Below are 22575 nucleotides of genomic sequence, written 5' to 3'. Positions count from 1 at the left end.
TTCCGCAAAATTTGTTTTGAAATTTTACCGGTCTGTAAGCTAAAAAGGTTGAGAACCCCTCATCTAAGGTAAGTCGCTTCCTATTTAATATACTGTGGTTATTCTAATAAACTAAAGGTTTACATGTCAGAATGTGACCTAGAGTCCTAGACTTTGGAAAAGTCAGTAAGTTTCAATACTTGAACAGATACCTAAGCGGAGATATAACCCAATCTAGACGATTAAAAATCAAAGCGGTCGAAATGACCGCACCGGTAATTGTAGTGTAAAAACCAACCCGAGTCCGACTCCGGCCAAAAAATGACCCCGATTCCCGACCGAATTTGCGATTTCGTCGAATCCCGAGTCCTGTTTCGACTCTACAGCCTGTATTTCACTAACCCAAATACCGGGGGATATTTAGCAAACCACTCATAGGAGTGACACGGCATAACACATCCAGCCACAATACGTGGTTCGAAATTATTCAACTATATGCTATTCAACATTTACATTTTTTTTAACATGGTGAAAAAAAAGACCATGTTAAAAATGAATAAAGAAATATTCGAAACGTTTCAAATGATATTTATGCTTCAGTATGGGCTTTGATATTCTTACTACAACCTCCAAACAAGATAAAAAAATATGTAGATTTTTAGACCAAAGAGCACGATTTCTCAAGTTTTACTTTTTCGTTGCAAAAGACAAAAATTTGCACAAAGAAAAAAACAATTTCATTTTACGGTTGTTTAAGCGAGCCGAAAAGAACGTTCGGGAACTTTAAGACGCGGGAAGAATCGTGCAAATAAAAAAACATTAAAAAGTTTAATTAAAAGCAATCAGGCCGAACGACAGAGAATAAACCGGCCACTTAAGAGCATAATGAAAGAAACGCCACCCGATTGAACGCATTCAACATAATGGCAGTTTGCAAAAATCACAGTTTACAGCAACATCTCACAAACAACGAAAAAAATCGCATAAACAAAGACAATCGATCATTCAACGGTACCAGGGTATTACGCAATAAAATCACCGAGCTGTTGTTTGTAAAACACGTTATCTCGAAACGATATGATATCACCTGTTGGCTTTTTATATCGTCAAGCCGAAGTCAAAAGTGTAATTATGTGAACAAAATTACGGAAAAGTTTTGACTGTGTTACGAACGCAAATGACTGTTCGGCGTCAGTCAGATAAAGGCGTAGTTATTTTCATAATTACGAAAACTTGTAATTGATATTAGTACAACGTAATGTGAGGTAAGGCGAATCATTGCTCAGTAACAACGTATACTTTTCGCGTAATTTTTAATTAAACTCGGCTCGACCAGGTTGATGATTTTTAAGTTGAATTTAATATTACGAAAAAGTTTGTAAATGCAGCTGGAAAAGTCGACAGCAAATATTGCGGTATAAACACAACAAATTTTGCTTAGACAACAAAAAGCGACACTGACCGCCCTGGATCTTATATATTAAATAAATTATCCTACTTACAAAACATTTTTCGTTGCGTTTTGAATAATACTAAATTAGAAGATAACAACCTTGTTTTATAAAATGCTAATGCTAAAAAAATGTTTAAGTTGAGTTCCCGGATGCCACTTTTTTGTAAGGTTTTAACTTAACACGATAGAACTTGCTTCCCACTGGAACTTTGAATCGGTTGCTGGCTTTCTTAGCTTGGCAGTATTCCTTCTCCACAAACATCCCGATTATACAGTTTTTCTGAGTGTCCTTACCGAAACCTTGAAAAAAGTTATTTTAGTCTATAGTAGTGTTATGCAATTCAAAAGTCCGGATTTTGAGATAATTATCGTTCAAATATTATTAACAGCCGGGAAATATTAAGACATTCAAAATCCTACCATTAGACATAGTGACATTTGACAAGAGCACTTTAAGTTTCTGATGGTAAAAGTAAAAGCAATATTAAAAATAAAGCATACCTGATTGTTGAAGACCCAAGTCGGCCATCGAATCACTGTGCACAAAATGGAGGGTGTGTCCGGTGGACAGTACCACGTGGTGGGAATATTGCGGGTCGTAAATGATCAACACCGGGTCGTCCAATTGAAAACTGTAAAATATTTTTTTTTAAGTTCCAAACAGAACGAAGGATTCCAACAAATAAAATTTTCTTTCAAAACGGCGTAGTTAGATTTTTTGTACTATAAGCAAGATAAAATGTATACTTACTTGGAAACCACCACTCGTTCCCGGTCTCGGATCTTTTGTGACGAAACGCTCTCCGACGCGTCGTCCTGCGTCACAATATGTGATGACGCAACACCCGTTTGCGCGGCTAAACTTAACCTTTCCTTGAGTCGAATGATCTCGGCGTCTTTAGCGGCGGTCACTCGCATTATAGCAGAGTTAAAAACCATCTGAAGAAAGCATGTAAAGGTCAAAAGACTGTATAAAAGTAATATTTTCATTTTTAAGACGTTATAAAACGCATCGCAAAGGTGGCAATAGTTTAGAGTTTAGTTTAATTTATGCACTACGACATCCGTACCTGTCTTCTTCTTGTGGAGTCTTCCTCCTTTTTCTTAAATGATGTCTGCAGCGCCTTTTTTTGGGTCTCGTGCTCCTTGCGAACATGCTCGAGCGACATCTGGTGGTCCGTTACGGAAATCATCATCGGGGACAATGATCCGGATTGTAATGACGCCATGTCTAACGGGTTATTGTCCATTTCTACATAAATTTTAAAACACTGTGCTTATAGTAATCACCTTCCGGAAATGATATATTTTAGGTTAAATTTAAAGAGAATGTTAGTATAATTTAGTTTAAAGCCAATTCGTTAAATAAATGTAACGGCAAGTGTACACAATTAAATTTCCAGTTAGCTATGATTGTTGGAGAATACGTAAAAAAAACAGCTCTAACTATGTTTTTTGGAATTATTTGAAAACAGCGTATGTTGGTTCTTACTGGTACGTTTTGTTTCCATTTCCTCGTTTGATGATATAAGCGATGATGTCATCATCCCGTACGACCCCTGTTGCGATTTTATATCCCGTATATTGGATGAGAGTTTTACGTTTTCCTCGGTAAGTTGTTCGACTTGTTGCTGAAGCCTATAATTGCGTCAAAAAATGAATTGGGAATACCGAACGGACGATATCAATCAATGACAAATTGCTGAGCCAAAACCTTCTTCTCAGCGCACTTTTGTGGGCAAAGCGTTCAAGTTTTAAAAATTGAGCAAAACATGTCTTAGATTACATTTTTTACCTGATTAGTGTTAGACATCTGATGCGCAAAAGTTAAAACAAGTGGGAACGCTGAACAAGTGGGGTCGGTTAAACGTCAACAAATGGAAGTTGTGTTCGATATGTACAACAATAATATTACGCACCGGAACTGCTTGCGCATAAGCAACACAAACACGTAAATAGCGACTACAGGCAACAAAAATACAACAGCTGACCCAGAAAAATGGTACTTGTGGTAAGTTAATTGCGCTAGTGAGGACACAAGGCATGAAAATGTTGTGTATGCATGCAGCGAAACAGATTCCAAATTAATACAATATTACCATGTTTTTGAACGGGCCAAAACAAAATTATTTGCGTTAACTGGATATTGGCGAAATGTAAAAACGGTCACGTACGAGTTACCTTGTGAGTTCGTTCAGGTGCGCAATCTTAAGTTGCTCAACAGCGCTTTGATGGAAAGCTAGATAAAAACATAGTAAGCTAAATTACAAAAGAGTAAATAGAAAAATAAATATAAAATACGAAGAAAGTGGTGGCTCTACATGTATTTGCTAAAAGGTGATTGTGATTTCACCAGTGCTTTGCAACAAATCTTAGTTGTACACAATGAGCTTACCTGTTTGTTTTTCACATTCCGTTTGCATTTCGTCGACTTTCCTTTGTGCGTGAATTACAGCGTCGAGTCGGTCCGCTTCCATTTCGTCCAAATCCCTTCTGTAAAAGTTCAAACAAAATGCGTTGAACTTCCGTTTAGCTTAAATGAAACAAGGAAACACTTCTATTGCTCCGTATAGCGATGGAGAGAACAAACAGAGTGTTCCAACCATAAAAAAGTTACGTGAAATATTCGCATACTACGTGGTCCCTATAAAATAAAGCATGTGCACTTGTCCAGGTCCAGATTGTTTTCTATCTTTAAAAATTGGAACTTTTTATCTGGTTAACCGTTAACAAAGTCTATTTAATATATATATATAAGCGTATCTTTCTGGAATCCAAAACCATTGGTAGCAGGTTTCTGCTTGCCGATCACTGATCCGCTGACGTGTATATGAACCATAAAACTGAAAGTTTAAAAACTCGAGTAAAACAAGAATCCAACATTTTTTAAAGGAATATACATTGCGGCTATACTGGCGTTAGTTCCTTATTCAAAAAGAATCTATTTCTATTTTACTCGGGCATTTAAACTTTGAGTTTTATTGTCAACGTTACTAATGTACACTTCACAAATAATATAATATTCTTACAAATTGTTTTGCCTTAATTCCTCCAGTTGAGCATTAAATTGATCCTTTAATCGCTGCACCCCCGCTTGATGGTCGCTGTTCACGTTTTGCTCCAACAAATCCCTTTCCTCTTTTAAATTCTTGATCAACTCTGCCTCTTTTGTTTTCATGTCGATGATTTTGGCTTGATATTCACTCTCGATTTTCTTAGATGAGTCAACAAGCGAGGCGTTGGCTTCCGCCAGTTGCTTTTCGTTTGCATTCAGCTGCAGATTTAGCGTCTCAACCTGTTCCTCGAACTTTAAAATGCGAGTTCTGGCATCGTCAAGTTCGGTGCTGAATTGCTCGTTTTTAAATTTCTCTTGACCTAAGAGTCCCCGCACTTCCTTAAGGTGGACCTCGTTTTCCCGACTCTGGTTAAGTTCAACTTCATAAGCAGCCATGAGACGCTTAAGGTCTTCACACTTTTCTTCGGAACGATTCAGCTTAACGTTTAACTCTTCAAAATGCTTTTGTTGCGTTAAATAATTATCTTCCGCTATTGATTGTGCTAATTTAACGTCGTCTAAGTGTTTCATAAATTTATCAAACTCTAAGGTTTTTTGCTCAAGGTTGGTGTTGGTTTCAACCAGTTTCGACTCAATGTCAGATATCTCGGATTCGAGTTCCTGGACTCTGTTGTCAGCTTCCAGCAACTGTGAATCCTTCAATTCTATGTCTCGCTCCAAGGATTCCACTGTTTTCGTCAGGTTGTCTTTCTCATCGTTCGATTCCTGCTTTACCCGCCAGATCTCCCGTTCGGCATTTTCCTGAACGTGCGCCATCTCAATTTGAATGGAGTCTTGACGTTTACGTACTTCTGCGTCAATCTCAGTCATTAACTGTACCTTATTTGTCAGATCCGATTTGAGACCGGCGTTTTGCTCAAGTAGGATGGCACACTTTGATTTTAATTCCTGTAAGGCAAAAAACACAACATTTGTTCAAATGACTGTGAAATAAAAAATAATAGCACAGTGCATTTATTAGTGAGGTTTTTATTGTAAAAGTATCAGTTTAGTATGACAAATGAAAGTGGCGTTTTGCGACATTACCAGTAACCTACCTCAACCTCCTTATGAGTAAGTGACTCGTTTTGCCAGGCCTGCTTCCGCTCCCGTTGCTCACTTTCCAGCTGACTAATCACGTGATCGAGCTCGGCACGTGACTCACTCCAGCGTCTTTCAAATTCCGTCACGATGTCCTCTCTGCTCTTTTCAACACTCACAACCTGGTTCTCCAGTTTGCTGTGAAAAACAAATTGCGATAACAATAAGTTTTCGCATTTCGTAAACAAAAACTAAAAAAATTAATATTAGGTTATGAAAAAAAAATAGCACAACATGCCTGATTAAAGATTTGAATTCCAAGCCCTGCGATTCTTTCTCTTCTTCAGTCCTCTTAAGCTTGATCATTAGCTAAATGAAAAAAACAAACAGATATTTTTTTCTAGTAGATAACATAAAATAACATTTGGGTGTCTTAATCAAAAGTAGTAATTAAAACGACAATAGAGTAATTTTGTAGACAAAACATGGTTAAAATAAGGTTCAACACATATCACATTTAAATAAAAATTTATTTGTGGAATAATCATTTTTAATTATTAGCTAAATCGCATTTCTTCAATTACTAATATCAGAAACAAGAAGATGAAATAAATAATAGCCCAAAATCTAACTTAACACACCTTTTCTTTCTCAGACTCGTTGGTGAACGAATGAAACATTTCATCCTCTTCACTGCTGGCAACTACTGCAGAAAACAACTTAATTTTACCTCAAAACAGAAAATGTATATACCAACAACTTTTATTTGCCACATGGGAAGTATGTTACTGCTGGTAATATAATATCGTTCAACACACTTAGACCAACACTTACCTGAACCTTGAACATTGCTCTTCTCGCTGGTAAATGAAGAAGTGACGTCTTCAGGAATAGCTCTCATATTGTCACCATTAAAACTGGCATCATGAATGTCAAGAGGAGAGAGGGAAAAGGGCTTTAGACTGTAGAACTCGCCTGAATCAGGGCTGCCAATTTCCAAAAGTTCCCCAGGGTTAGGAGGGATTAAATGTGGAGGAGAGAAGTTTTTAAGATCCTCCCTATCATCACCAACCATATTTTGAACAGAGGTTACCACAAACCCCCCAGGCTGGAAATGCGTTTCGTGTTTTAAGCAGTCATATATATTGTCATTAAGTTCTGTTGGTTGCTGTTTGTCAATGACTGAGGTAGATAATGACATCAACGAGGAATTACAAGGTGGCGATGCGGAAAATGTGTTGGACTTCAATTGAGTATTGTTTTGCAACGAAATAGTTGTTGTAGCCTGCACAGATGTGGAGCAGACAAGTTGCCATGACGCCTGACCTGGGTCTGCTAAAAGGTTATCCAAGGCTGTGCCATCCTTAAAAAAATTTAAACAGTTAGCACAACCAACACTATTCTAAAATGCAAATGTTATAACCTAAATAACTAAATTGAAAATAAAAAAGTAAATGTACAAAGTTTATGATTCCATATTTCAAACATTTCTAATTGTCACCACAACTACAAGGTATACTTTGATCTATAGAGTAAAGAAGATATAAAATTGAAGAAGAACCTAAACATACAAAAAGCCTTTAAATCATTTTACCTCTTTTTGTTTTACTTACAATTGAGCTGGAGAACTCTGAAAGGTCAAATTGTGATATTTCACTGGGGGTTACATTGGGCAATTCAAGGTCAAATTCTCGCAAAGGTCTTTTGGCCATTAATGGAGGACGGTCTGAGAAGCCTGGGAACAGTTGCTATAACAAAAGGAGTGTAAATTTTTTTAACAGGTAAGAAACAATTTCTTTTCTTTTAAAACATAAAGGAGCTGAACAGCAGCAAACTACTAGGTAGAAAGATTAGTTTAACAAGAAAGGTAAAAAACAATTTCAAAAAACAAATTTTAGATTTTGTCAAGGCCACATATCATTATTAAACACGTGTAACTCCTTAGCTACCCACAATAACAGTTTACAAAAAATTTGTGTTTTATTAAGGAACATTTTTTTTTTCAATAATAGTTTGGTATTATTTCTCTTACAGCAAAGCAACTAAATAACGTTTTAAATCAGGAATAAAATCAAACAAAGCATTAGCTACCAGAAACGAATTAGTTGCTAGAAAGACTAGCCTGTGGTGAGGTTCTAAATGAGATCTACTATGTAATAAATTCTACTATTTCACTTTGAAAAAAAACAACATGATAAACATATTAAAATTAACACAGCGGTTCATGGAAAATATTGTGGGGCTCATGTATTGAGTGCCAGGTAGTACAATCATTTCATATTTCCTAATTTTTTATTTTTTTTTATAAAATGCCATGGTGTTACTGTAATGATTGGTATCAACTTGAAAATATTTTGATGCAGAGAATATGAATAAAATGCCTGTACTGTGCTTTATTGGTAGGCAATGACATACGTTATGTTTAACCTTGCTGAATTAAGTCCTAAGACTGAGCTTTTATCACCCCTATAGCTAATTTTCTCTGAAGACAGGCTGTTTCACCATGTAAAGTTATTTTTGCAACAAACACTTTTAAATTAATCTCTGTTCCTGTCTTGCAAATATGGGGTTGGCAAATACCATCTGATCTACATTTAAAAATGATTAAAAATAGTTGTCGACTTGTCGCAAATGTTGACATTTCAGTAGTGCGGCAGTTAAAAGCAAGTCTGATAAGTGTTTAAATATAGTGACAAGAACATATTTGAAACTGTGATCAGCTTGTGAGTCTTGCGTCTTTAGCAATATATTTATAGTTGCACTTTTGTAATGTACTATGAGGTAGGGAACATCTGCCACACACATAATAGCTTTTGCAATTGTTTATATCAATTCATAATTAGAAAATTTATAAGGCACAATTTTTGCTGATCAAATTATTGTTGTCATGCCAACATTTGATATTCAAGTTTTGACCTCTAGTAAAAACAGTGGCACCTCCTGCTCTATAAACCAATACCCTCTGATGACGAGGTAACCTGATTTTTGTTCAGATATATTCCCAGAAAAAGCCTGGTATCTTTGCTCATACATATGCAAAAGAAAAAACACCTGGACAAAGTGATTTCCAATATGGGACTTGAACTGTTTTCTTCTTCCAACCTCTTTGTCACGAGTTACTTTGGATGTTGTCAACACTTGGTTAGACCACTAAAAATAAGCAATATTTGTTCTTTGGTCATTCTAAAATTATTGTTTGGAAATCTCAAGGCATGCATTTCGACACTTAAACCATGCCATCTTTAAAACTAACCAAGATAAAAATGAAAGAAGACAATGAATTTGTTCAGTGGTTTTCAATGTTATTGTTACATTGACCCCTTAAAGCGCTATTCAACACAACAATAAACAACTGACTTCACCTGAATAAATGTTTGAGAAAATGTCTTTCGTCGTATGCATTCAACTAGATACTGGAAATAAATGGACGGTGCCCGTTTTACTTGAGACAGGAATTCAACTTTGTGATGCAGCTGGGACAATTGTTCACGAAACATTGAAACTTTAACATCAGCATTAAGAATGCTTCGTTGGACAAAGTACAGCCACCTTTTTAAAGATGTTTATTCATTTTGTGGTATTTAGAAACTATTTGTTTTAAGTTTAATATCGGTAAAAAACAAATATTTATTGAGCATAAAAGCTGTAACCATAGGCGCCGAACGTGGGTGTGCAGAGCGTTATTTGACGCCCTGGATTTCTTGCAGGGCGCCAAAACGCCCTGGAGTTCGTTTAAGTTTTGTGTGCAATTAGTGTGCAACTTCACTTCTGTGAACACTATATTACAGCTAGCGCAATGTACACTGCTAATAGCACAATCCTGGTTCACTAACAGTATGCGCGACTTTTCTGAATTACATGGGGAGAAGTGCCTTCTGTGAAAGTGTTCGTTTGCACCTATTTTCTGTGATAAAAGATGCGTCAAGCCTATTACTGAGGCTAAAATAGACAAGTGTTAACCTATTTCCTAACTTTTAAACGCCGTATAACAAAGTGCTTCGTCTAGCGTCACAACGCTCGCTCCTTCTGCACGTACGTATGCTATGGCTGAAATAAGTTAAGAACACTGCTTAAAGTAGATTGCGTCCTTTATCATTTTAATACAGGACAAAACACGCATTAGCTTTAGGTACAATTATTTCTGACAACATGAGACATAACGGTTGTTTTAAACATAATACACGGAATCGCAAAATTGACTTGACACACTGCTTGGCGCAGATGATGCGCAAATCGTGGCATAACAACATCCGGAAAACGATCTTCGTTTTGCAGGTGGCGAAAGACGTACTTGTAATTTAGCGTAGTCTCGTACAAGGAACTTGGATAACTGCGCTGCTGATAGTCGAAACATGATTCTTTTAAAATCAATCACACAAATTCACCATCTTGGTTTAGTTTTTCGCCTGAAGTTAACGATTGGACACTTAGCTATTTTATACCACGATTTCGCTTTTGCTGGACGTTAATTGGCTTTGTTTGGTTATATATGTATGACGTCATTCCCTTCACTATTTTATGACATCATTCCCGTCACTATTTTATGACGTCATTATTCATTAACGTCAGACGGAAAATAGGGGAATTCCCCAAGTTGAAATTTCGGGAACCCCCTTTTTAAGGGCTGGCTCAAAAAACGCCCTGGGATTTTGACAGTTTGGCACCTATGGCTGTAACATATTTAAAACTAATAGTTTTTTAAAAAGTAGATATGTGTGCTTTAAATTGGCAACTATTTTTACAGGTTTAACATAAGAAACATAAAACTTGTGCAGGTTATAAAGATGAAACTTAAAAGATGAACATACATAAGATGAACCTACATAATATGACATATTAAATTTTTGTTTAAATTTGGTTGAAGTCAGAAACATAGTTGTTCAAACAAATTGTTAAGAGTTGGGTATATAAATGATATTATCCAGCATTGTCCGTTACTGACTTTTATTAGGAAACATTTTTTATTAAACAACTGTTTTTATTAATAAAAAGCATAGGTCAGACTAATTTGCTTAATAGACAGGCCCTGTCCTGAAGGGTCTTATTTTGCCCAGGTATGCCCAAGAGGTAATTTTGTTAATTAGGGTGTTAATTTTTAATTGCATGTTTAAGTACATTTGTTGAAAATAAAGTCAAGGTGTTTGTTTAAGGACCAATGCAAAACAGTTCTGTGCAGATTACTATCGCTTTCTGTTAAAAGCATTGGTACATGAACAATAGACCCTATAAAAATATTTGAAAACCTATACACTTAAAAATGAAAAATGGCGAACAAAAAATCAAATAAATAGTTGATCAAAGCATACCGTAATCTGGTATGTAGATTTTGGGCCAGTTCAGTTTTTGCAGCATCACACTTCATCATCGCCTCCCGTATAGCAGATTCATTTTCACACATAATCTGAAGTTGATTGATATGACTTTCGCAGAAGGTTAGCAGCGTATCACGGTTTATTTCGCTTTCCTGTAGTTCCTTAGCCCGTTCCTGGTTTTTCATGAAGCCCTTGATAAAATGAAGTTAGAACTATTGAAAAATAAAATCAAACCATTCCTCAAAGAAAATATACACTCTGCCTAGATCTCTCTTAAACAAACTTTAGATTATGAGAAACATTTTACAGTATAAACTATGCTCACTACTAAAAATAATAATCAACAACTGCTTTACAGTGATTTTACATTTCACCTAAAACAATGTTTTTTAAAGAAAATCCACTTATAACATTACCTATGGTTGCCAATTTTAAGCCTACCTGTGCTATTCCCTTTTGCTCTTTGACATGTTGTTTGGCAGCAATGATAACTTGATCCAAAGCAACCAATCTCTCCCCAATTCCAGCAATTTCCTGCATTCTGATATTGTGGGCCTGGTCAGATACTTTACCACAATCATGATACAGTTGATCAAACTTTTCTATAAAGAGAAATTTGATCAGTAATTGCAGAAAATTTTAAAATATCAAAATAATTGTTACTCAATTGCTTGTTAACAAGAAAATAAGTGCTACTTTTGCAAGTAGGGCTAAGTTTTTAAAGCAGCTAACTTTTTGTCATTTTGATTGACTGTTCTTTTTAACAAAATAGCAGTGTCATAGTTAAGGCATTTTCAACTGATTTAAGTCAGTCAATTTATTAAAATAATTAAGTTATGACAAATCATTTTAAAAAAGTGACTTGAATGAAGATCAAGTTTTTCACTTTAAAAATTAAAAGACTGGTAATACTCAACTAGTAAAGGAAATATATATTTTTTGCAGTTTGATGTAGGATGTTGTCTAAATAAAACAATTAAAGTAATTTTAATTTGCCAAGATTATCATTTATGATCGATAAAAACAAAACACTAATCAAAAAGATTCCTTCAGTATTCAGTTTGACAAACCTTAGTTTTATCATTTAAAGTGAATACAACCAACATTGTAAAAGGGCTGCGGAGTCTGACTCAGGACAGAGTCAGTTTATTTTGCTGGATTTGGACTCAGACCTCAAGAGTACCACTACCTAAAACTGCCCGAGATGAAATATATGACAAATCTTGTTGATTGCTGAATTTTCACCTGAAGGTGAAAAACAGGCTGTAGAGTCAGAACCTGGCTTGTGACTCAACAAAATCGCACATTTGGCTGGAGTTGAACTCAGGTTTTTGAACCAACTCTGCAGCCTTGTTCTAAAGCCAGCAAAACTCACCTTTTGTTAACAGTTGGCACCTTTGTCTGCATTCACTAAGTAAGGTTACAAGGGGAACTTTTTTGCACTTCTCTTCAATCCAATCAAGCAAAGTTATCTCTGATGACTGCTCGCCTTGCATTGATTGCAACAGTGGAATGGTTGCAAGGCGAAGTAAAACTTCATCCAAGCTGCATGAAAAGCAATAATTCAGAATGATTGACTGTTGCGGAAAGTCATAAAAATGACAATAGCCAACAAATGCATTCTTTAATTATATAATTACTAAGAACAAATAATAATCTATTATTACAATCTGAAATCAAGTTTTACAACTAAAAGCAACAAGCAATATAGTCAGACCTTGTTACCACTTTGTTTATAAATAAAATTGTTGGTTTGCTACCGACTTCTTTGATATTTATGCTACATCATACCACAAATTACAGACTTATGCTCCATAGTATTTAGGATAGGGGTGTCTAACTCAAACATGTCAACGTGCCAATTTTTATCTTATAACTTCTTCTTGTTCGAAAATTTAGCAACTATTTTTTTTTCCAATATTAAAAGCGCTTTTATACAAAAAATAAAAACAGCATAATGTTATAATAATCGGAAGTAATTGTTTGTTGTCCTTATTTATTATAATGTGAATTAACAATGAAAATTGGCGGTATAACAAATTTAGCATTTTTTTTGCAGGCCATTTTTTATTAGGTTGCATGCCACATTTAGCATGCATGCCTTATGTTGGACACCCCTGATCTAGGATAAACATGAATATTTTTCGCTTCATACAGTTTAAAAGTATGTCTAAGTCTTTCTATACACCATTCAAAAGTTTTTAAACAGATTTGTTACCCTTCAAGGACAAGTGGAAATTTGGGTGTCTTTTCGAGTAATGCTAAGCACTGTTCTCTCATTGTCTGCATTCGATTTTCAAAGCCATTGACAGTATCACTTAAATTTGCAATTGCAGCTTGCCAACCCTGCAAAACAAAAAAGTTGTTTGAAGGGCTGCAACATAAGTAAATTTTAAATTGGAGATGTCATGACTGGGTTAAGTATACAACACAACACCACATGCAAAATATTTGCTTGGGCTGACTTCTCATGATCTAAACCTGTTGTCCCCAAACTATGGCCCACATGCAAGACACGGCCTGGTTTATTCTTCAAGCCCGTGCCATGTTACCCTATAAAGATAAAATAAGGTTGAAAAGCCAGAAGTTATTTTTAATAAAAACAAATTCAAAAAGCTCAGCATAAACTAATATTTTGCTTTTATTCATATGATATTTTTAAAGTTAATACAATTTGACATAACATTTTGTAAACAGCCTGCAATTGTCAATCAATACAGCTACCAGGCCTGTCATGCCTTACAGTTACAACTCTATATGAAAAATGGTGGTGGCTCTGGTGTAAACCAGTGGAAACTCTTTTAGCAACTAATAATAAAACAAGAAAAAAACATATAGCATAATCATTTACCTTAAAACAAACATTACAATCAACCTTTCAAGACAAGGTAAATAGTATATCCATAATATAAAAACAAGTGTATCTAACAAAGGTATGCATGTAAGTCGTGCATGCCTTGCTACATGCATATGGGTAACTAGATTAGGTTATTTTCCACAAATTTAGAAAAGTTTTACACCACAAAGTTTGAGAAAAGCTGGTGTAAACCTGTGTCTAAGGTAAACACATTGTCTTCAAGGAAGTTCAAGGATTTCCAACATTAAAAAAAAAAAAAAAGTGTTTCGCCTTAGTTTTAAAGCTCTAAGCAAAACTGCAAAACCCACTTTAATTATTATAACATACATTATGATGTTTAGGAGGTCCATATTATCAAGTTTTATTAAATTACCTGAAACATAAGGTGCTCATCGTGTACTAGGGTTTTCATCCGTGCTACTTGCTGGTGTGTTTTTTCATGCACTTGAATTGCCAACTGTGTTCTTGTGATCACTGTTGCGTATGATGGAGAAAGTTGAAGTGCAGACTTAATCTCTTCGCTAAAATCTAAAAAATAGAAACATGAGAATTGTTTACATATTCAAGAAAAGGCTACATTTTCTTAAGATACTTATAATAGGTAACTAAATATATTTTACAGATTAGTAAATAAAGCTCACCACTATTTGTTATGGAAGGCTGACTTGAGGTTAAAGCAGGTCGTTCTATCATCGATTTATCAAACACATAAATGGGATTAGTTTCTGTTCCAGCAGTATATGTACACACCTTGTGCTCATTTTCTAGTGCTTGTCCGCCATTGATAAGCAAAACCTATGTGCATACAAAATATACTCCTTAAACTTTAAATCAGAGGTTCCCAACGTGGGCGGTACCGCCCCCCTGTGGGCGTTGGCGAGTTCCAAGGGGGCGTTTTGAGTCTTTTCATGATTTGGGGGGCGCTGAACGCACATAGGGGGCGTTACATGAAAGTACTTATATCAAAATTTTATAAAAAGTTCACATACAAATAGTAACAAACAGCACTGTAGGACGTAGGTAACTTTTAACCTTAAATGGCAACTTCCGTACTGCGAACTTGTAGTAGTTTCCCGACCATTGTTACGTAATAATTGGCTTTTTTATGTAAAGCTGTTGGTTGTTGTTGCGTTTCACCGTTTTATACGCGGCAAAATGTTTGTATATTTAAAGCAGGGGTCGCCAATCTACGGCCCTCTACCCGCCGACTCTTTGACAACTAGACACGAGTCCATTTTAAATACTTTTTGACTATTTTAACTTAGTACGGGCGAAAATTGTTCGCGCTGCGGGAATGATATTTCTACGTCCAGTTTGTTTACATTTTAAAGCTGTCTTTGGACTAGATCAGAGCTTCTTTACCGTTGGGACGTGGAAGGCAGCAAAGTGTGTCGCGGACAAACAGAAAACGTATTAAAAAATATTAGACATATATTTTTTAACATTTTTTATTTTTTCGCCAATGTAATAAAAACTAGCAGGAAATTTAAAAGAAATGCCGTTATACCCCAATAACATTTTGCGCGGCCCACAGAGACATTTATGAGTTTGGTTACGGCCCGCGACTAGAAAAGGATTTAAAGTCTTGGTGCAGAAAGATATGAATTTTTCCTGGTATTGACATAACCTGGTGAAATAATGTATGTATAAATTCCAATAGTGAATGTATGTTAGGCAACCTAAAATATCACTGACAGCTTATCGAAATGAAAGTGAAGACAATATGATGTTAGACAATGATTAATATAATACTTTACTGTAAATCAAGATGAGGGGGGCGATAGGAAATAATACTGAGCCCAAGGGGGCACTAGTGTAAAAAAGGTTGGGAAACACTGCTTTAAATGGATATATATAAATTTTTCTTGGCAATGTTTTAAAGCAAATTGCTTTGCCAGAGTTTTTTATTTTTCATTTTTTTGGTTAGCGACAATAGGGGGGGATACAGAAATTTTGTTTTATATGAAAAAGCTTTCAATCTTAGAACAGAATACAAAAGGTTTTGCTAAAAGCTTTAATTTTTATGCAAAGTCTCCCAAGCAGAGTAGAGCCCCAAATTATAATTGAAAGCATCTATTTTTTAGTTCACAGCTTTTAAATTTCTTTACATTCGATCTATGTGCAAATAAAAATAAAATGCCCAAATTAGTTAATACGGTTATCATTGAACAAAAAAGTGTCAAGGGCCATTAAGAAAGAAGTGACTATCATTAACAATATCAGAAATTAGTTCATTCAGTAGTCGTGGCCTGATAACTTGGGTTCATGAATTGGAGCTAGTTAGTCAGTTGACTGCATATTAAACAACTGCAATTCACATGTTCCCTAAAAACTTATTTTATAGAAGAAGTCTATATGATCAAGCAAGAATCTTTTAGGATTAACACAGTTTTGGTCTAATTGCCCTGGAATTTTGCTGTTGCTATACATACACTATAACAAACAATGCTTTCTTTACCTGCTTATCAGCAACAGATGAGTTTGTTGAGGCAATGGCTTGTTTTAACTCAGCAACTCTATGATCAAAACAGACATAAACATCTTGTCACATAGAATTGAACTTAAACATTTATGTATACCAAAAAAGGGCAATTTAGGTGTTGCAGATTTTTAAACTTAAATTATTTTAATTTTACGTAGAACTTTTTTGTAAAACCTAAAGATTCAAATTCAAATCTCTGTAATTCCCAAATTTAATTAAGCTATATAATCAAGCTGCTCAAATTTAGGCCCAATAAACATATTTGTTGAAGATCAAAAAGTCCAACTGTACTCGCATTGATTAACAGAGTGCAAAATCTTAAACCTGCAAAGTGATTTTTGTTACAATACTTACCGATCCATTGCCAGAGCAACATCAAAGGTCATCATGTGACCAGCAGTGACAGAAAACACATGCAACATTTTACTCCTGTGGTTTGGAGGCCTTCCTACTTTTAAAACTTACTTCATATCTTATTTTTAAGACTAACTTCTAATAAAAAAATATTCATTTTGAAGGTTCAAGAAAGAACACAAGCACATGAAAAAGTTATGATTACAATACAAACTCAGATTTGGACACAAATGTGTATTTTCAAAGTAGAATCCCAAGGTACAACTGCCGTTTGAAGCAGTAGTTAAAATTTCAATGCTGAATGCCACCAAAAACATCATGGAAACACTGGGTTGTTAGCCAAACTTATTTTTCGGCCCATAGAGTAAATGAAATGTAACGCAATTAACTCTTCAAAATTTCAGTCTCTTTTACAAATATTGTTATGTTCTAGTTTTATGTTACTACAAACATGACCAGCTAATTAGGTGGTCAAAAAATATACTGCAAAGAATATGAATTTACTTTTGCCAGTAATGGGTTAATATTACCTGATACATGGTGATGTAACCTCACTAAATATTGGCGTAAAGCTGACCTTGAGTAATCCCTTAGTGTATCTTGCACGTTTACGATGGAATTTTACTTTTGCGGCTTAACACTTTAAGGAAGTTGCACATTTTCTAAATATGGCATTACACATTAGTTGCTAGCCAATTACATTTAATTGACACTTAATGATTAGATGAAAAATATGACGTCACACTACATGGCTGCATTACAACAAGAACAGTAACTGTTTTACCACCGCTACAGACCTTTATCCAAACATGCCCTTCACGTTCAACTGAAATGATGTGCAACCTTATGAGGTAAAATGAATAAGATAAATGGAAAAGTTGTATTAAAATTTGATGTGGATTCAAACCTAAGGATCGATATTCTAATTTAAACATTCCTAGACACATTAGTGTACCGGTATATGTAATTTTTGGTTTGTACTCGTCTCCAGCCATAGTTATACTTTTAAACTAGTTTTATAACTAAATTATCAAAATCAACAGAAATTACCTTGCTCGGAAACACTTACTGTTATTAATAATTTTTAAATAGTCAAAATTAATCAGTCATGTAAACAAGAGTCATTTTCAATGTTTAGTGTGTTTTTGGAAGAAATTGCATATTTTAGTTTATTTTCTGTTCCTACAAAAGTCCCAAATCGTACATGAAAACACAAGGTCACCAGTTAACCCGCTTTGTTCTAACTGACAATTAATTAAATATTTTAGGCTTGTTAGTTTTATCACCGTAAGTGTAATTAAAACCTTAATATTTTATTCTAGGATTGGAAACACTTTGTTTTTAACAAACAAGTTTAGCTCTTTAAGGCAAATTATGGTTCTAAAACATTTCAAGCTTGAAAAGTAAAATTTTAATATTCAATGCTTACCTACATCAATTCATAATAAGTTTTATTAAAATTATTGAGTTTAAGCCAAAGTGCATAACTCTAACACAAAATTACAAATCAGTTTTGTTTTAAACCTATTGATTTTCAACGAAAATCTGGGCGCTCGTCTAGAATCCTACCACAACGAACATTATTTGGGTTAGGGTGCCGGTTAGCGTTTGAGTTTGGATGAGTCCAGTAATAGTGTTAAACAATATTACTTGACCTACCCACACCCAAACACTAACCGACACCCTAACCCACATATTATGCATTGCTTAATAATCATTTCAACGTTGTGGTAGGATTCTAGACCAGCGCCAAAATCTGTTCCTTGACAAAACTTTTATCGTAAAGCAAAAAATATTCTGCGGGAAACAAAGACAAACTGAATCACCTCCCTTGTATATTGGTATGTTGTCAACAAACCAGCTGCACTGATGCAGTACAATAGGGTCAATTTACTCACGCGTGACGAGTTTTACGCCCAAAATCAGCTGATTGGTTAACGGTAAGATGGCGCCATTGTTATTCGTAAATTTTCTTTATGATGCAATAGCGAAAGGTAATTGCACCCGATCCGTTAGAAATCAGTGCATTTCTAAGCAAAAAGGTCTACGACAATCAGGGCATCCAATGGCAGAAAAGTCTAGACTTTTAGACCTTGAGGTCCTGGCAATGCACTGATTTGGACCTTTAGGTAAACTCCCGGCGAAGATAAATTAAAAATATTCATTAAAAGTTCAGAAAAGATAACAAAAAATGTGAGATAGGATTAATAACACTTGACCCACGCTAACCCGAATCCTAACCCAAATAATGTGCGTTATTTTAATAATTCTTTAAATGCTGGGGAAAAAAGCCCAAACTCGGATGGTTTCTCGTCCATTGTATTTAAGATTATTACGTCACAAATTGAGGTATTGGGGCCTGAAGCGTTATAATTATTAAATTATCGCACATTATTTGGGTTAGGGCGCTGGTTAGCGTTTGGGTTTGATTGGGTCAAGTATTGTTAAACTTAATCTTCTTATGCACATTTGTTAATGCAAATTAGTGCATTGTCCAAGACCTCAAAGTCTAAAAGTCGGACTTTTTGATCCTTTGAATGCACTGATTGTCGTAGACCTTTTTGCTTAGAACTGCACTGATTTCTGACGGATCGGGTGGTAATTGTCTGTAACATCAAATCTTTGTCATGAGGACGTTGACATTCGAATGCATATTGCAATCCCAGAAACGTTTGGTGTTAGTAAAAGCAATTATGCTATATCAGTAAGTAGTGATGTCCGATCTTTTTTGGATATCATTGTAATGTCTAGGAAATAATTTTTGTAGTTTTGATTTTCTTCAACGATTTTGGTTCTCAAAAGTGTAAGGCGCTGGTCTAAAATCGTACCACAGCGTTGAAACAATTATTATTAAAGCAACGAATGTTGTTTACGTTAAGGTTTGGGTAGGTTAAGCAATATTATTGATTAATAATACTTGAACCACCCTAACCCGAATAATGTACAGAAGAAGGTACTTCAAACTTATTCGATTTTGAACTTATCTGACAGGCTCATTCTTCCATATATGGAAAATGGATCGGTTTCCGTCTTCGAATTTTGGTAACGGGTTATCGGGCATATATTGTTTTTTAACAAATTAACTGCATCAAAGTTTATAGTCAAACTTTAGGCCTATACTTAAGCTTGTTGCAGAAAGGCAAGAATTTCAATTGGAAATCCATAATATCTAAAATGTTTGCAACGGTCCATCATAAAATTATTGACTATTGAGGTTGTTACTCATTCGCTAAACTACATTGCATGAAAAGTATTACTTGACTACAAAAACTGCTTTCTGGATGACAGTTTTAATAAATACTTATCTTATATAACCTGTGGTCACTTTCTAAATGACCTTTTAAAAGAGTCGTTTTATAAGAGACCAGGCATTGGAGTCTGTTTAAAACAACCAGAGTTTGACTTGAGTTAAATAAACGTTTTGTCAATTCCTGGGGCCGGCACAGACTATATTCTACCCATTCCTATAACCAAAATAATGTATATAAAAAGCAATTCACTTGCTTTATATGGATGCATACAACTCACTGTATGTGGTTGAAAAATGATACACCTATTTCTATTCCACCTTTACGAATTACTGTGTGCAGCCATCTCTGTTTCCTGGTTGGTGCATGCAAACACAGGACACTGGTAGTGGTCTAAACTAGGGTTCCTCTCCGGGAATCTTTCGACGGGAAATTCCCGGGATTTCCCGCAAATTAACAATCCCGAATCCCGGGAAATTTTTTTTATAATCCCGGGTATTCGGCAACCTAGCAAAACTTTAAAAATATTGCCGTTTTTGACTAATATAAATAAAAAAAATAGTACCAACCATGTTAACGTCGTTGCCTGAGTTGTTTTATTTGCGCTTACCAGCGGAAAAGCCTAATTAAATTTATTCTAACAAAAAAAATACGTCATGCACGCGCATGCATGCACAAATAACGGCCCTGACTCGTATTGGAGAAGGTCTGGCGCTCCTTCAGTTATGAACGTGCAAATTAATAAAAAAAACGGTCTTCAAATACCGCTTACCACAACGCAAATTATTTGGGTTAGAATGCGGGTTAGCGTTTGGGTAAGGGTGGGTCAAGGGTTATTATTAATAATAAACATAATAATACTTGACACACCCTCCCCCAAACGCTAACCTGTGGTATGCGGTATTTCTTTCTTTTGTTTTTTTGCATAACTTTCCACGTACATAAGTGAAAGAACGCCCATAAATGAGCTTAATTAAATGTTTGGAGCTAAAATAAAAAAATACAAACCTCAAAATGACGTCATTTTATGTATAATTTTTTCGTCGGGATCCCGGGATTCCCGGGAAGTTTCATTTTTCAATCCCGTTTCCCGGGAGTGAAAAAATCCGGGAAAAAGAGGAAGTCTAAACTCAAGTCCCAAATACGCCTTGAGCGCAAATAAACCAACTCCGACTGCATAGCCCTAAAACTTGAATTTTATCTCCATACCTATACCCTTAATTTTGGGCAAATAAAACCAGTGATCCAATTTGATATCATATAAATTTTTACAGTTAATTAAATAAGTAAAAAATTAAAACAAACAAAGAACGGGTTACAGAGCTGCAAGGTAAAAATTATCACAACTTAGTATACAACAACAATGGCACCATGCTAATAGTCGATGATGAGTGTTAATATTACATCTAAGGATAATCGCTATGAATTGATATGCCCTAAACAAGGATGTAGTACACCCTAAACATCTATAATAGATGTACAATAATTGTACTTGTTATTCGTTAACCGATAGGACTGAATCTTTGGATGAGTAAATTGCAGTGGATGCAATGGCTCTCCATGCTAATGTATATTGCACCTTGTTTTCATGCCAAAACTCTTCTATTTTGTCAGCAAGTAGTTAATCAGTTTGTTACTGGATATAAATAATAATTCAGCAGTTTACACATTTGTTACTTTACTGTGGGACTAAGCGTGCACCTGATTTAGCAAAAAACAATTTGTTATATGAAAGTTGCAATTCAAGCTGGTTTTGTTTAGTAATAATGCACAACAGCACAAAATGTTTTACCTAGAGAGTTGTAACATTAATAATGTAATTAACAAGCATTTTACTGGTTTTAAAAAACTCCTCTAATTAAAGTGTAAAAAAACAGTGTTTTTTAACCTATTGGCCGATTTAATTGATTCACCAGCTGCAGTAGTTTATATGGTTAGATATATTGCGATTTCTCCGAAACTTAATAAAATTGTAGTATAAGCAATCTAAAGACATGGCCCATAATAATTAAATTAAAACTAAATTATGCTTATGTATTCACTTACAAAAAGTTCAGTGTAGATCAGTGCTCCGCAACCAGTGTGCCGCGAGACCATGCCAGGTGTGCCACGACTAGGGATGTTCAAAGCAGAATATTGAATCCTTGGATTCGAATCCAGATGGGATTCGAAACCAATTCTGCCGTTTATTTCAGTTAATTGGAACCGATATAATTTAACGTTTTACCGCTGATTGTTGCGGCTAATTGTACAAACGCGTGTGGTAAGTTAGCCTGTCGCTGCGGCGACCAATTTACAATGCTTGCTTTAAATGTAACCTGGTAGTGTGTCAGCGTTTTTTTCGGGCGACCAATTACCGCGTCTCGCGATAACGTTTGTCCAATGATTAAGTGTCAATCAAGCGTTATTAGGCGAGGGACTAACGTGTAATGCCAGGTGTGGAGTTCGCAATTGCCCTAAATGCGTTAAGTTGCAAAAGTAATGTTACGTTGTAAAACGTGCTGGCCGTCTACAAAATGCGCTATAGGGTTACTTAAGGTCAACTTTAGGCCAACATTCAGCGAGGTTATGCAGTTATGCACAGCGTAATTGTCAAGAATTCGTTATGTCAATAGTAACTTTGTATTCTTTGCAGTACATTATTTGACTGCATAACAGATCATGTTAGTCAAAAAAGAAGCACTAAAACCCAACAATGCTTTAAAAAACAGGACCGAATTGCTTAACACTTCTGTGTGCAGTGTTTCATTGCACTCACTATTGGCAAAAATATAAGTTTTGGCAACAACCTGGG

At 35.3% G+C, this 22575-nt stretch overlaps 1 protein-coding gene across 2 annotated transcripts; it reads right to left on the bottom strand.

The window, feature by feature from the left end:
- Nucleotides 1-650: 650 nt before the first annotated feature.
- On the bottom strand, nucleotides 651-16670 carry LOC146148432 (RB1-inducible coiled-coil protein 1-like). Of its 2 annotated transcripts, XM_083386653.1 has the most exons (23): nucleotides 16534-16670; nucleotides 16156-16213; nucleotides 14339-14492; nucleotides 14071-14225; nucleotides 13059-13186; nucleotides 12216-12385; nucleotides 11282-11442; nucleotides 10835-11031; nucleotides 8891-9077; nucleotides 8580-8678; nucleotides 7142-7276; nucleotides 6363-6891; nucleotides 6170-6234; nucleotides 5827-5897; nucleotides 5546-5726; nucleotides 4462-5396; nucleotides 3828-3925; nucleotides 3614-3671; nucleotides 2925-3070; nucleotides 2503-2684; nucleotides 2184-2371; nucleotides 1934-2064; nucleotides 651-1732 (listed from the first exon to the last, which is right to left on the bottom strand). In XM_083386653.1, exons 1-23 carry the CDS (start codon nucleotides 16599-16601, stop codon nucleotides 1566-1568), a joined length of 4263 nt encoding a protein of 1420 aa, XP_083242779.1. In that variant the 5' UTR covers nucleotides 16602-16670; the 3' UTR covers nucleotides 651-1565. The 2 variants fall into 2 exon arrangements, 1 of the variants encoding a protein (XP_083242779.1); XR_014494777.1 differs by lacking the exons at nucleotides 651-1732; nucleotides 1934-2064; nucleotides 2184-2371; nucleotides 3614-3671 and having other exon boundaries at nucleotides 2546-2684.
- Between the last annotated feature and the right edge of the window lie 5905 nt (nucleotides 16671-22575).

The sequence above is a fragment of the Ascidiella aspersa genome, chromosome 4, assembly GCF_963924565.1.
Source record: "Ascidiella aspersa chromosome 4, kaAscAspe10.2, whole genome shotgun sequence".
NCBI lineage: Eukaryota > Metazoa > Chordata > Ascidiacea > Phlebobranchia > Ascidiidae > Ascidiella > Ascidiella aspersa.
This window is presented reverse-complemented; position numbering and strand designations above follow the sequence as displayed.

Bases quoted from the DNA above. Each gene is read 5' to 3' on its own strand.
- LOC146148432 (XM_083386653.1), bottom strand. From the start codon at position 16,601: ATGTTGCATGTGTTTTCTGTCACTGCTGGTCACATGATGACCTTTGAT. The intron at 7,277-8,579 runs GTGTTTTTTCTT...CTTTTGTTATAG, and splicing joins TTGGAAATCACTTTGTCCAG to CAACTGTTCCCAGGCTTCTC. The intron at 2,685-2,924 runs GTAAGAACCAAC...AAATTTATGTAG, and splicing joins AATGGAAACAAAACGTACCA to AAATGGACAATAACCCGTTA.